The 14,538-nt window shown below is 42.4% G+C and overlaps 1 protein-coding gene across 1 annotated transcript; it reads left to right on the top strand.

The window, feature by feature from the left end:
- Window positions 1-5,257: 5,257 nt before the first annotated feature.
- On the top strand, window positions 5,258-13,897 carry LOC110090712 (free fatty acid receptor 3). Its single transcript, XM_020814467.3, has 2 exons — window positions 5,258-5,361; window positions 11,015-13,897. Coding segments are annotated over exons 1-2 (987 nt in total). The 5' UTR covers window positions 5,258-5,359; the 3' UTR covers window positions 12,000-13,897.
- Window positions 13,898-14,538: the final 641 nt, after the last annotated feature.

The raw sequence follows: 14,538 nt of genomic DNA on the forward strand, positions 1-14,538 counted from the left end.
AATCTATTTAATTAATATGGTTTGATTCACCCTGCTGAATCAAACCACATACATTTTCAGGAGTAGCTGAATGGGGAAAAGCTCTTATGGTCCCTTAAAGACCATATCATCGTGATTTGAGGACTCCACCTGATGAAAGAAGGCTGCAGGTTTGAAAAACTTAGGCTAAATACAGCTTAATTATTAAACAAGTAATGGCACAGATAGCCAAATGTTTAGTAGTACAGTAGCAATTTAAATTCGGTCAATTATGTATCTTTGTCAATTAGGTCAATTATGCATCTTTGTAAATTTTATACTCAGTTTGCTATGACATATGGCTAATGCAAATAAAGGTTGATTAATTGAATGTTACAACTTAAAGATTAATTAAGGTGCAATAGGAAGGAAGGAAGGAAGGAAGGAAGGAAGGAAGGAAGGAAGGAAGGAAGGAAGGAAGGGAACCAACCAACCAACCAACCAACCAACCAACCAACCAACCAACCAACCAACCAACCAACCAACCAACCAACCAACCAACCAATCAACTCCTATTTAACACAGTTTTCTAATCTGAATCCATTCCATTCTCTCTCTTTCTCACTCACTCACTCACTCACTCACTCACTCACTCACTCACTCACTCACAGAGAGAGACAGAGACAGAGACAGAGCCAGAGCCAGAGAGAGAGCATGCAGTACAATTTCAAGGAGGTATAGATATGTAGTTCATGACTATGGTTTGAGGGTGTGCTCTTATCTCTGACCAGGGCAGGTGTATATGGCTTTCTTTCTTGCTACTTTATCTTCACAACAACCCTGTCAAGTACTGTAGGTCAAACTGAGAGAGCAGGAGTGACCCAAAATCTCAGCTGTTGAACACACCAATAGCGCCCCCCAACACGCTGACAATCTTCCAGCTGCGTGAAGTGCTCTATCTTTTGTCTTTATGGGATGCTTTATTAGAGTCAAACTGCCTGCAGTGTTATGTAAATATGTGTAGACATATAAATTCCGGAGTGAAATTTTGTTGAGTCTTGTGTCATCTCTAAAGACTAACAGAGTTGGATACTTGCTCTTCAGATGAGTTGAACAATGACTTCCATACTTTTGAATCGGGATGCAAACAGATGGGCTGGTCTAACATGTTTCATGGTAATCTCCCAGCATTTTGGATTAAAATCCCCCTTGTCCCAAACATCAGTTCTGCCTGCTGCGGTTTATGGGTGCTACAGTCTACAAAATCGACAAGACAACAGATTGTATACTCCTAGCTTTGTAGGCATTAACGTTTGTTCCATAATTAATTTGTTAAGACTTCAAGAATCAAAAGACTGTGTTGATGAAATATTGAATATGTGTTTATATTTTATTCTTAAGCAGTACCAAGATTGTTGGTGTGGCACGCCAGGTTTGGGAGGTGAACCATTTCTCCATGCAATCCTAAATATGCTTACATAGAAGTTTATTTTCCCCAGATTAGTAAAAAAAAAAGCCTTCCGCTTTACAGAAAGCTGTGTTGGATGGAAATATTACCTTGACCTTTCCCCCCATTCTTTCATCGTTTATCTAAAACATTTGTGTGGCGTGCAATAATATAAAGTTCTCAGAGCAGCCTGTAGCAAACAAATGTAAACACAATTTAAATACTAATTATGAGGGGGTGCTGATAAGTATTGAGCCTTTCCCAGAAAAAATTCAGCTATATTCTAAATTCTACGTATTCCCCCAGGAAGTCAGTGCACTTGCAACATCTGTCCTGCAGCTTCTTAAGTCCCTGTAAATAAAATTCTTCCGACTGCTGGTGTAACCACTCATTTGCAGCATTAGGTGCCTCCAGCGCACTCCCAAATCATTGTCCCTTTAGGTGTTTTTTGAATTTGGGGAACAGATAATAGTCAGAAAGAGCTCAGGTCGGGAGAATAGGGTGGATGGGGCATCACTTGAAAGCCTAAGGACGTCAGTTTTGTTATGCAACAGGATGACACCTTTGGAGAGCTTTCCTTGACATTTTACCTTGATGTTTTGCCTTAACTTCATCAATAAGGCACAGTAATATTTTGCATTGATGGTTGAACGCTGTTGGAGGTAGTCCACCAGCAGAACTCCCTTCTTATCCCAAAAAACTGTTGCCATTTGCTTCTGCACCGAGCTTTGCACTCGGAACTTCTTTGGCCTGGGGGAACCACTATGCCTTTATTCCTTAGACTGTTCCTTTGTCTCAGGATCATAACAGTAGATCCATGTCTCATCACCAGTTACCAGTTTGCTAAGGAAATCTGACTCATTTCTTGCAAAATGTTCCAAAACAGCCACCGATGACTCCACACGTTTCCTCTTTTGTTTGCTTGTCAAAAGTTTGGGGATCCACTTTGCTGCCAGCTTTCTCATTTCCAAGTTGTTGTGGTTAATGGCACCAACTCTCTCATATGATATTCTCAGATATATAGCAATAATTTTGGCTGATATTCGGCGGTCCTCCATGATCAGGTCATGGATGGCTTTCACATTTGCAGGCACAGAGACAGAAACAGGCCTTCCACTGGGTTTCTCACTTTGAACACAGAAATGGCCAGTTTAAAAACCCAACGTTTAACTGTTGCATATAAAGGGCCACTGTCACCCATAGTTTGTGACATTTAATCATGGATCTGCTTTGCGCCTTTCCCTTGGAGAAACAGGAACTTGATTATGGTCCTATGCTCTTCCACATTGAACTTTTCTGGAGGTGCTGCCATGTTCACTTTGGAGCTGAACATGAAAGATAAGTTAAAATCATAGGTTGTTGATTTTTGCGCCATTGAATATAGGCAAATTGGTGAACACACCCTGCAATTTACAGCTTCCTAGCTCAATTTTTTTCTTGGTAAGACTCAATACTTATCAGCACCCCCTCGTAAAACATAGCACTGTAAAATCAAAAGTAATATAAAATGCAACTACAACCAAATCAAAACTCATAGCACACAAAATCAAACACACAAAGGAGGACCCAAACAGTCATGGTTAGAATAGGGAAGGTGCACCACCCCAAAATTTTGGGAAAGGACACCCCCCTCCTGGCATGACCTCATGGTTAGTTTTCTTTCAGAATTTAAATATGGGGGACAAAGATCACGCCTAACTAAAACGAAGAGCTATCCCCTCCCCAAGCTATTACTGTAGCTAGGATGCAAGGAATATTTGCTAAATTCTGCATTCTTGTGCAGAGGAACTGATTTATTTAAAAAAAGATATGTGAATACCTTCCCCCCCATGGCTGTAGTCCTTAAGAGCCTGCAAGAAAAGCAGCAGCAGCCCTCGTTTTTTCACAATTTATGCTACAGTATTATTTGCATGATTTTGTTTAATTCGCACAGAAAAATACTCCGTTGTCCTGGGCGCAGCAAAATATCTTATTGTCTTTGGGGGCCAAGAGAATAATTTTAAGATTCCATGTCCTTGTGTGTACGGCCTAGAAAAAAAAATAGATGTGTTTGTTTTTAAAAGACACTTAACTGTGGCCATCAATTCCCAAGCTTGTAAAGCAGGATATAAGCCATGGTTATTTAAGGACCTAGAATGATTGTCAACGTTATCTTGATCCATATTGTGTGTGCAGAAGTAGACACTAACAGTCATATAACTGCAGTAAATGTTCACACAAAGCATTTTATTAGCTTCTTGCAATAAGCAGTATATAGAATTTTAGTTGGCTGTAATAAAGGCGTTGCTCAACTGTGCATTATGAAAGCAGGTCATTATTCTTTTTGAGGCTGACATATTTCTCCGCACAGCAGCTATTAAGAGTGCCTGATATCATATGTCAACAAACGCATGATTTCTTTCTGAAGCCAATTAATTGGGTGCAGTCTCCCCAACACAACCCACGCACGGTGGCTTTGTTGGTGTGAATGTCATGCCAATGTTGGATCAAGGCAGTTGCTTGTTTTGTCAAATTCACAACATTAATAACAAAATGGACCCAGATTTCCTGGGGGAGATGGAGTGCAAGTAATAAGGCTTCCAAGCTGTGCTGTTGTCGCATGCAATTTGTCTTCAAGAGGTGACGTGTTAGGAGAGACAGAAATCTTTGCTGATCTCATACTCATTTGCAAGAACACGAAATATTTTTGGCTCACTGTCAAGACATTTTCTGTTCTCACATTCACAAGACGTTTGGGGGGTTTTTTTGCACAAAATTATACAAATAACATAAACTGCATAAATTGTGCAAAGCACTGGATGGGTGGTTTGCCTCTCTTTAATCAATCAGCCATGATTATTTGCTTGCTCTGTGTATGTGTGCTTCCTTTTACAAAGGGAAACCACACAAGTTCTATAAACAGTCGTTTTGCAGAGGTGAAAGAAGTCTTGGCCAAGAAAAAAGGGGGCTTGTCATTTCATTCCTGTGCTGGGGACATCATGCCTGGAAGTTCCCAAAAGGTTGCCATCAGAATAAATAATTTGGTAACACGTCAACTCTCTTAACCAGGTGATTAAGAGCAATCTCATTTAGTTAGCAGTTCTTTCTGCTGCAGGAATGAAGAGAAGCAGGTCTACTCCATCTTTATGATGTCTTAATCGAGCTTTTTTGTACAGTGGTGCCTCGCAAGACGAACGCCTCGTGGGATGAAAAAGCCGCAAGACGAATGTTTTTTGCAATCACTGTGATGCCTTGCAAGACGGCTTCTTCTATGGCTGAGCTTCGCAAGACAAATGTTTTTCGCAAGACTGATGCCTCGCAAGACGAATGAATTATTTTCGTCTTGCGAGGTTCCCATAGGAATGCAATGCAGTGCATTCCTATGGGAAACCACTTTTCGCAAGATGAAAATTTAGCAAGACAGCGCTTATCACGGAACGAATTACTTTCATCCTGGGAGGCACCACTGTACTTGCACATACCTTGGCTATTAAAAAAAAACATTTTTGGGTCTTTGGGTCCACCGTGCACTCGTTTCCTGGAGAAAGGCATCTTTTTCTTCCTCTTGAAGGAACATCTCAAGCGTCTGTCTGTAAACTGACAGCAGCTAAGAGAACTCACAAGAGTAAAATCAGCAAGATTCTTTTTTTAAAAATCCCATTTTCAAAGGACACTGTAATTTTGAAAATGGAGCAGCTTTCTCTGAAATTTTCCAAGCAATCTCCCTGTCACTCTTCTGAGGTCTTTATTTGCCTTAGTCCCTCCTCCTGCCCCCAGGACCTTTCCTTCTCCTTCTGCTTTCTCACAGAGACGTTGACGTTGGCGAGATAGCCCTGATGAATGAGCATCTTTCCCATCTGTTGTTTTCATTGCAGACTTGATTTCCTGGTCCCATTGACTACACTAGAGTGACTCTGGCAAATCCAGTCATTTCCTGCTCTCTAGCACCACCAAAGCAGCTGGCCGGAAGAAGGAATGTAAGCCATTTTCAGCTGGTGTGTTGTAGTGAGTAAGGTGTCAAGCTAGGATTCAGGAGAGCTGGTTCAAATCTCATGGAAAGTCAGTGCAATATGGCAGTGATAAACTACTCCTTGAACGTCTCTATATTTTCAAAGCCTTATTAGAGTCATAACAACCATACCATGTGCCACTTTAGAAGAATATGACATGCAAGTTGCCACGTCCACCTGGGATTTAAAATTCCTCTAGAACAAGGAAGGGAACATGTGGCCCTTTCTGTTCTGTTGGGGTGTGATCTCTTTTTCCTGCATCCTGGGCCATGGAGGATGGGGGTCGCAGTACACTACCTCTGGAGGGCTGGCCACATCTGCCTCACACTTCCTCTACAGCTTGCTCCGACTTTTTCACCTGACCACATACTGTTTTCAGTGTGATGGAGTGACATGGATGTTGATCTTAGCCTGGTGCAATGTGGGTTCAAAGTTGAGTTTGACCCTAGGATCTCCAGACAGGATTATGGGGATTCTGCCCATGTATCTTTGGAGGGAAATGGGGCAGTATGAAATATAAAGAAAAAAATGAAATGAAAACTAGTCCTGAGCGTGTGGGGTGGCAAAGGGTTGAAAACCGGTTTTGTTTATTTTAAGTTGACTTATTGGTAGTGTTTTGTATATTTAATGTTGATTCTTTTGTTTGAAAATTAAATACAGTGGTGCCCCGCATAACGAGCGCTTCGTTTAACAACGAATCCGCATAGCGATGTGTTTTTTGCGATCGCAAAAGCGATCTCATTGCGATGTTTTAGATGGGAAAACATCGCTTTGTGATGATCGGTAAGCATTTCGCTTACTGATTATCGCATAATGATGTTTTTTAAATAGCTGATCGGTGGTTCCAAAATGGCCACCGGGTAAAGAAAAGGGCGCCCGCAGTGTTTTCGCGCCCTTTCCCCGTTTACCGGGCAGTGAAAATGGCAGCCACATGGAGGATTTTCGCAGAATGGTGAGTTTTTTTGCCCATAGGAACGCATTAAGCGTGTTTTAATGCGTTCCTATGGGCTTTTTTGCCCCGCATAGCGACAAATCCGTATATCGATGATTTTTTCGGAACGGATTATCGTCGCTATGTGGGGCACCATTGTATATATTTTGAAAAAGGATTATGAGGATTCTAGATGACCAAAGTCCTTCAACCTGAGAATCCTCAAACCAGAATTCTGGGAGATGTAGTCCAAACAAGCTCATCACTGAAATGTACAGGGTGACTATGGGCCAGTCATTGTCTCCCCAATTCACAGAGCTGTTGTGAACTTAAAGAACGAGGAACACGCATGCGAATTGGAATTTCTGTTTTCACAGGAGAAACATAGGCATGGGCCTTGGTTGATTAGATGACCACACACTTTAAAAAAGGAATACAAATTCAGTCCATGACTGGTATCTGCACACCAGATACTAGTCTTGACAACATCTTTCTTGGTTCTAGCATTATAAATTTCCATTCACTTGCCGCAAAAGTGAATAAGCCAGTGGATAGAGGACCTTCATGGCAGTTAACATTTAGTGGAGATGTAAAGATGTGTTTCTTGGACTACCACTCCCAGAATTTTTCAGGTTAGCTATGCGCAGCTCTAATTTTTAAGGCAAGTTTAAGATATTTAAAATAAGCCCATATAAGGTTGGTATAGTTCAAGGTTGGTAATATGTTTGCCGTAGACAATGGTGGATATGAGTGAGTTGACAGATGAATAACATGGACTAGTAACCTTGTGGAAGTTGAACTTCTAGATAGCTCAGTGGTTTAGGTATCCGGTTACAGAGCCAGAAGTTGCGAGTTCAGTGTGCCTCCTTGACAGGGGCTGGACTCAATGATCCATAGGGTCCCTTCCAGCTCTGCAATTCTATGATGATGATGATGATGATGATGATGATGATTAGAGATGGGCACAAATTGGAAAAATGATGATTCGTGATTAATCAAGGTTGACAAATCATGAATTACGAATTTATGATTTTTTTCCTGATGAACTGACAAATTGATTCATTGATTTGTTTTTCCTTTAAAGTCCTATGCAATGCCCGCGCACACCTCTGCAGACACCTAATGACACCAAAGTCACAGAGGAGCCTCCGCTGACTCTCCTTTACAAGCACTGCAAGACTGGTAAAATTTGGGTTTTGGACATCTAGGAAAGTGCCTTTTAGCAACTGGCTTGGGCAAAACCCAATCTTCACCAAACTTGGTGGGATTGTAGAGGAGTGTCAGGGGACACTTCTCTGTGCTTTTGGTGTCTCTAGGTGCTGGGGGGGCATTTTATAGCCCAACAAAATGATGAATTAAAAAAGTTGATTTGTATTCGTAGCATTGTTTCAGACAAATACGAATGGACAAATTAGCAATTTTTGATGAATTCTGCAATACATTTTTTAATTTATGTCCATCTCTAATGATGATTAGATGGACAGAGGAATAGTATGGGCTAATAACTTTGTGGCAATATTCGCAAAGGTAGCCACCTACCACCTAGACCTTGCTGTTTCCTTCCTTCCCAACTTATTTCTCCTGCCTTGATCCTTTTTGTGAACTGGGTCTCCTTCAGCCCATAAATCCAGGACGTGCGAGGGATGGAGATGTAGGTGGGGAAGAATGGATGCCCAGAACAAGATGGCAAGTGGGCCAGGATGGTTTATACCAGCCAGCTGTCCCAGGGCTATCGGCCAAATTACTTTACCCAAACACACAGTTCTTATGTGGCATGCTTTGTAAACCACAATCCCCTTCTGACCTTTCCTGGGGATGATGCCAAGATGGAAGAAATTGCTATAGATCAGAGCTGAGCCTGGCATGAACTTATTGCCAAGGGCAAGGCTGGCAGGAGAGAGAAGGCATCCCAGTTAGAGAGAGCAATGGAAACTGGAGTTGTAAATCTCTTTCTTACTACATACAAATTGTCTTCTCAAAATATTATTCCTTATTTCTGGATACAGAATTGAGTGTGCGGGGAGTAGGGATCAACTTCACTGAAATTTCTCCAAAACCAGGGCTAGAAGTAAAGATATAGTTAAGATAATCTCAAGTAGAATTAAGCAGGCGTGCCGTTTGTTAAAAGGAGGGCATAATATGCATCCCTTTAAGGTGGAGGTGCTTATCTGCAACAAATCAAAACAATAACTGCATGTGACCGCTGCAGAAGAAGGCAGAAGCCAAGGCCAAAATATACAGAAGTTCCCTTTTGTGGACTACAATTCCCAGCATGGCCATTGTTCAAGAATTGCCATGTACATACTAAGGGTCCCCTGGGGACTATATTTCACTCCTGTCTTTGTTATCCCATGCTCTGTTTTCACATCACCATTTTTGGGGGAATCTTTCAGATGGATGCCCTAGTCTTCCTTGAAGGAGCAGGCTCAAGGCCAGCCCAACACTCATAAGAAAGATGGACAAAGGCAAGCCCCAAGAACTTTGTAAGACCAAAGCAGACAGTCAGGGTGTTAAGGAAATGTATATTCCCTACAACTGTCCTGCTTCCCCTCCCACACAGAGATTTCCACAGATATACACACTTGAGCAATCCGACTTGTAAATTAGGCCCATGTTTACCATTTGCAAAAGAAAGCACATGAAATACAAGATGTGTTGGTTTGGAAAACGAGACCCATCTCCTAAAAAAAAGAGAGAGTAAGGAACATCATTGTCTAGTTTGAACCAGTTTGACCCACAAAGCCTACTGCATTTCTGGATGGCGTCTTTTACATGATTTCATAGTTTCCTGTGGCTTGTAAAATCAGCAGAGTTTTAAATAAACAAGGCAAGTAAAAGCCTGGCATCAGACTTCTGCAGTGACACAGGTCAGATGCCTCATTCATGCTTGATCTGGAGCCTCCTCAAATACTTTTTTTAAAAAAATGAGGCCCATTAAAATTTCTTACCGTGTTTCCAAATGATAATAAATCAGAGGTACTGATGGACATCTAAATGGCATGCAGACCCAACATGGTGGCACTGCTGAGGGCCCTGTTGATGCCACCTCCTGCCACCAGGTAGGTGACAGTCCATCAGAGACAAGTCTGTAATGTCTGTTCTCCTAACGCAGAATTGGGCCTACATCTGTTGTGTGGGGCTGGTGTTGGGAGAGATACTGTCTAACCATCAGAAAACTTTATGCAGCTGTTAAGTCCCTGTCAATAGTCCTTCTTTCCCTCCCCCATATTTTTGCTTCATTTTTTCTAGTAAACTCAGTTTTTAATTTTAATATAAGTGTAATTGTTTTTTAATGTGATATTTATATAGTGTTTCTAAATCTGTTGTTTTGTCTTTTGTAAGCCACCTTGAGTCTCCTATAGGAAGGAAGGAATGGAATGGAATGGAATGGAATGAAGGAAGGAAGGAAGAGTAAAAAGATGGAAAAAGTAATAGGAAAAAATAAGTTGGAAATGAAAGGTGGTGTTGTGTAGATTCCCTGAAAACTTCAATGAGCAAGGAAGCGCCTTTGAATTTTGAAAGAAGTGGGGGGAAAATAAAAAACAAAACTCCACATACCTGCTAGCACTATAAAAGATAGCTGGCATAGTCTAGTAAATAACAGAATAGGAATACAGGAGCACTGGAAATGCAGAGAAGAAGCAAGCTTTTATAATCTGTTTTATAGTTTTTTAAATCATATTTAAAATGTTGTATATTATAATGTGAACATGTTAATCTGAATGTTTTAAATTATTTTTGTCTTTTAAATGTTTTTTGTCAGCTGTGTTGGGTTCCCCTTAGGGGAGAAATTCAGGATTAATAATATACAAACAAAATACAGAATTCATCATGAATTTCCCTCCCCCCCGCCATGTCTACCTGCATTCAAGGCACACCCTTGCCATGTGTTCTGTCATGTTAAAAATGTGTTTGGCTAAGTCTTTGTTTCAAACCTTGCTTCTCCCACCCCCACAAACTAATTACCGTGGTGCCTCGCGAGACAAATTTAATTCGTTCCGCGGTTAATGTTGTCTTGCGAAAAATTCATCTTGCGAAATGCGTTTTCCTATAGGAATGTATTGAAATGTGTTCCTATGGGCAAAAAAAGTCAGAACAAAGTCAAATTTGGTTTACAAAGGGTTTATTAAGTGCTCTTTAAAGCCATACATATTGTGCAGATGATTTCAAAACTTTCAGTCAAAAAACTTTAACTTTTTAAACATCATAGAAAAACATTTAAAAATCAGCAAACATGAGGCAGGAACAAAAAATGGAAAACATTCGTCTTGCGAAGCAAGGCCATAGGAACTTTTGTCTTGCGAGTCATCAACCCCCCCATTGCCAAAACCATTTGTCTTGCGAGTTTTTTGTCCTGCGAGGCATTTGTCTTGCGAGGCACCACTGTACTAGGTGGTCTTAAGAAAGCCGCTCTCAGGGTGAAGCATGCCAGCCAAAGAGATGGCCTTCCAAAATCCCAATTCATCCGTAAAATTAGAGTGGCTTTGGGTGCCTTTTGGACTGCGCTGAGGGAGGGAGGGCCGATGCCTGAATTTTGATCATGTGCTGCCCATGGAAAAGAGCACCCAGTCAATGCCACAGAACAGTGAGCCGGCAACTGTCTATGAATTCTAGAAAGGAAGTCTGAAAAGAGTATTGCTGTCTTCCTTCCTATACCCACTGTTTCACATGTTCCTCCTCTCCCCACAGGTGGCAAGCCTCCAGCATGTCCCACAGCCCTGAAACACGGGGCCTCTACCTTGCCATCTATGTGCTCACCATCCTCACCGGCTTCCCCACCAACCTGCTGGCCCTCTATGCTCTCATCCAGAAGCTGAAGACCAAGGCTACCCCCAACACCATCCTCCTCCTCAACCTCACCCTCTCCGATCTCTGTTTCCTGGCCTTTTTGCCCTTCAAAATATCAGAAGATGTTTCAGGCCACTGGTCCCTCCCTAATTACCTGTGCCCCCTCAGCGGACTCTTCTACTTTAGCAGCATTTACTCCACAACGCTCTTCCTCACAGCGTTGAGCGTGGAGCGCTACCTGGGGGTGGCCTACCCCGTCCGCTACAGACTGAAGCGCCATTTACCTTACGTCGTGGTGGCGAGCTTCGGCCTCTGGGTGTGTTCTTTTGCCCACTGCAGCATTGTCTACATTACCGAATTTTACCCTGGGAACTATTCTTTGATAAACAACTCCTGTTACAAGAACTTCACCAAGGACCAGCTTGCCATCCTCCTCCCCGTCCGTCTAGAGCTCGGCATCGTTCTCTTCCTGGTCCCCTCTTTGATCACCTGCTTCTGCTACTTTGGCTTCATGAGAATTGTGATCACCTCAGCCCACATTCGCAGGAGCAAAAAGCAACGCGCCGTAGGTTTGGTGGCCGCCACATTAGCGGTCTTCATCATCTGCTTCTCACCCTATAACGTCTCCCATGTCTATGGCTTTATCCAGGGGGACAGCCCAGATTGGAGGGAGGAAGCGTTGCTTCCTAGCACTTTCAACGCCAGCTTCGACCCTTTCATCTTCTACTTCTCTTCCTCGGCTGTGCAGCATTCGTGTTGGAGTTTCCTGACGCGGATAGAGCAGCTTTTCACTTTACCTCCTTTCATTCGCAAGCTTTTCTGCCCACGGACTCAGAAGATGGGAAGAACACGATCTCCCGAATTGGTTTCCTGTTCCAAACTATAATTTCCCCATAGCTCCCGTCGCTTTGGCAGCTAATTTTTTTTCTCTCTCTCAGCCATGTGGACCGTACACAATGAAGTTCTGGCATTACCTGGAGACGTTCCAAGTTCTCCAAATCTCCCATCTTGTGTGCTGTGAAAAATGTGGACATTTGTACCTCTGGAGAAGACGTATGTAAAATGCCTGTCCTTCACTCAGTTGAGGGACCACAACTGGGTTTCTCACAATTTGGTTCATGAAACCTAGAACTTGCAATGTGTGACCTCCCCCTCCCCTCCACAAGTCTTATCTGGAATGGGATTTGAGAAAGAAGAAACTAGTTTACAAAAGTTAGGCACTTGTCTCCCAAAGGGATGGGAGATGTCATGGGCAGGCTTCCTCTTTTGCATGGTACTCCAAAACTTTGAGAAGAGGACTTGAAACATATAATTCCTATTTTGCAGAGTGGTCTCAAATTGTTTTGCTGCTGCTCGAGGCAAAGGACAAGATAGGATTTCTGCCCTCCTCCCATACAGAAGCTGATGAGACTCAAGAAGACAATTTAGGGCACTGGTATCCAACCTTGGCCCTCCAGATGTTCTTGGACTTCAACTCCCAGAAATCCTGGCTAGCAGAGGTGGTGGTGAAGGCTTCTGGGAGTTGAAGTCCAAGAACATCTGGAGGCCCAAGGTTGGGGACCACTGGTTTAGGGCATAAAAGATGGATTGTGTGGGACATGCAACTCTGCTCGTCAACAAAAAGAAAAATTGGACTGCGGTAGCTGTCTCACTGTGCCCAAGGATAGCGCTGTCCCTGCTGCTGTGGTCCTTCTTTGCAACATAATAGGTTCTTCTGAAGAATGAAAGAGAGATGGGACAATTGGGAAGAGCTGAGATCCCCTGAGGGACATCTGGGCAGGTTGCTACTGAATAAAATAATTGCAGAGTGAAATGGCCTCTAGTGACAGGAAGAGCTGTTATGGAAGATGTGGGCAGAGAAGCAGGTAATAATGTTAAGAGAAGACTGGAAGGAAAAGTGAAAGGAAAGGAAAAAACATTTCAGATAGAGGTAGAAAATATGGTTGTTGTCCAAATTAGGCAAAGCACTTTCTGAAGGCAGTGAATTGTGACTCAGAATTGTTAAGTCTGATGACACTCTCATGTGAAAACGAGGCAGTCTCTTAGTTCCTGTGTTTGCACTATGAAGGATGGTTTGTTTTTCCTGTAAAAGTCTTCAAATCTGGGCCTTTGGTTTCCCTTCTTTTAATTTATTTTGTATGACATTCAGAAGAAAGATTTATTAAGCCTTTAAATCATGTTTTAAATGCGGTACTGTTTTGCACTGAATGACGTCACCTACCTCCTTGTGCAGGGCAGTCGGGAGAAAGTTGAGGTGAATTCTACAGTTATTAGCTTGGAAATTATGAGAACTAGAAAAACTTGAAAAATCTTTGGCATTTCAAACACCAAGGTACACAGTATATTGTGTCAGACAGGAGCAGGCCAAGGGTACATTTCCATGCAGTGGGACTTCTCAGTTAGGCTAAGCAAATGCTAGAACAACGAACCTCTGTCAACTTGAGGGCCAAATTCCATCTCAGAGATTTTATTGAGAGCCACATTCCAGTGGCGAGGAAGGAGGTAAAAGAGTGAGGATATTCCTTTAACTTAAAGCTGTAACTGTCAATAATTAAGTTGTAACTGTACAACAGATACCCAGTGCGGTATAGTGACAGACTGGGACTCAGGAGACCCGGGTTTGAATTCTGGTGAGCCGTCCAAATTCATTGTGGGGTTATCACTGGGAAAACCACTCCTTAAATATCTCACTTCCCTTGAAAGCCTTATCAGGGTCTCCATAAGTTGGTTCTGACTTGACGGTGTGTAATAAAAATGTACAAAATCGGAAGAAAAGCTGAGAAACCATCGGGTCGTATTTTTGTGAGGAAGGGTGTGTGCGGCCAAATGAGAAATCCTGGGAGGCCAGATTTATTGCCAAGGCCTAAGTTTCCCACCTTGTACTAAGACATGATCTTAGGTGGTGGAACAGCCAAGCTGGCAGCAAAGTTGAGAGTAATCTTGGATCCATGTGGTTAAATGTGTTTCGCCAACATTTTCATTCTCCTCATGGTACTGGAAATTATGTTGCTTAATAGCGATTAGAAGCATCTTTTCTCTAGGCAGTTGTAACCAGCTAGATGCCTTCCGGACATCTTCAGCTATAGCTTCCATAATCCCCAGCGTATTCTGTTGTGTGAAATGAGCCAATCTTCATATATCTCAATATTTACAAATGGTTGCTAACAGTCATACCCCACCTGATAGCCGTAGGGATGATGAGAGATGTAATCCCGCACCCCTCCCCCAGAGCTTGACCATCACATAAAGGTCAACCTCTGAGGCCCAAGCCAGATCTGACCTTAGCCACGCAATTCGCACTGGTGGGAAATGGTTTTCAAAATTATGGTCCCCCTTTTGACTCAGGGAAACCTTAAGATTGGAGGGAACCCTTTAATATCTAAATATTTAATCTCTAAATACTGGGAGGTGATGACAAGAGTGGC

The sequence above is a fragment of the Pogona vitticeps genome, chromosome 9 (assembly GCF_051106095.1).
Source record: "Pogona vitticeps strain Pit_001003342236 chromosome 9, PviZW2.1, whole genome shotgun sequence".
NCBI lineage: Eukaryota > Metazoa > Chordata > Lepidosauria > Squamata > Agamidae > Pogona > Pogona vitticeps.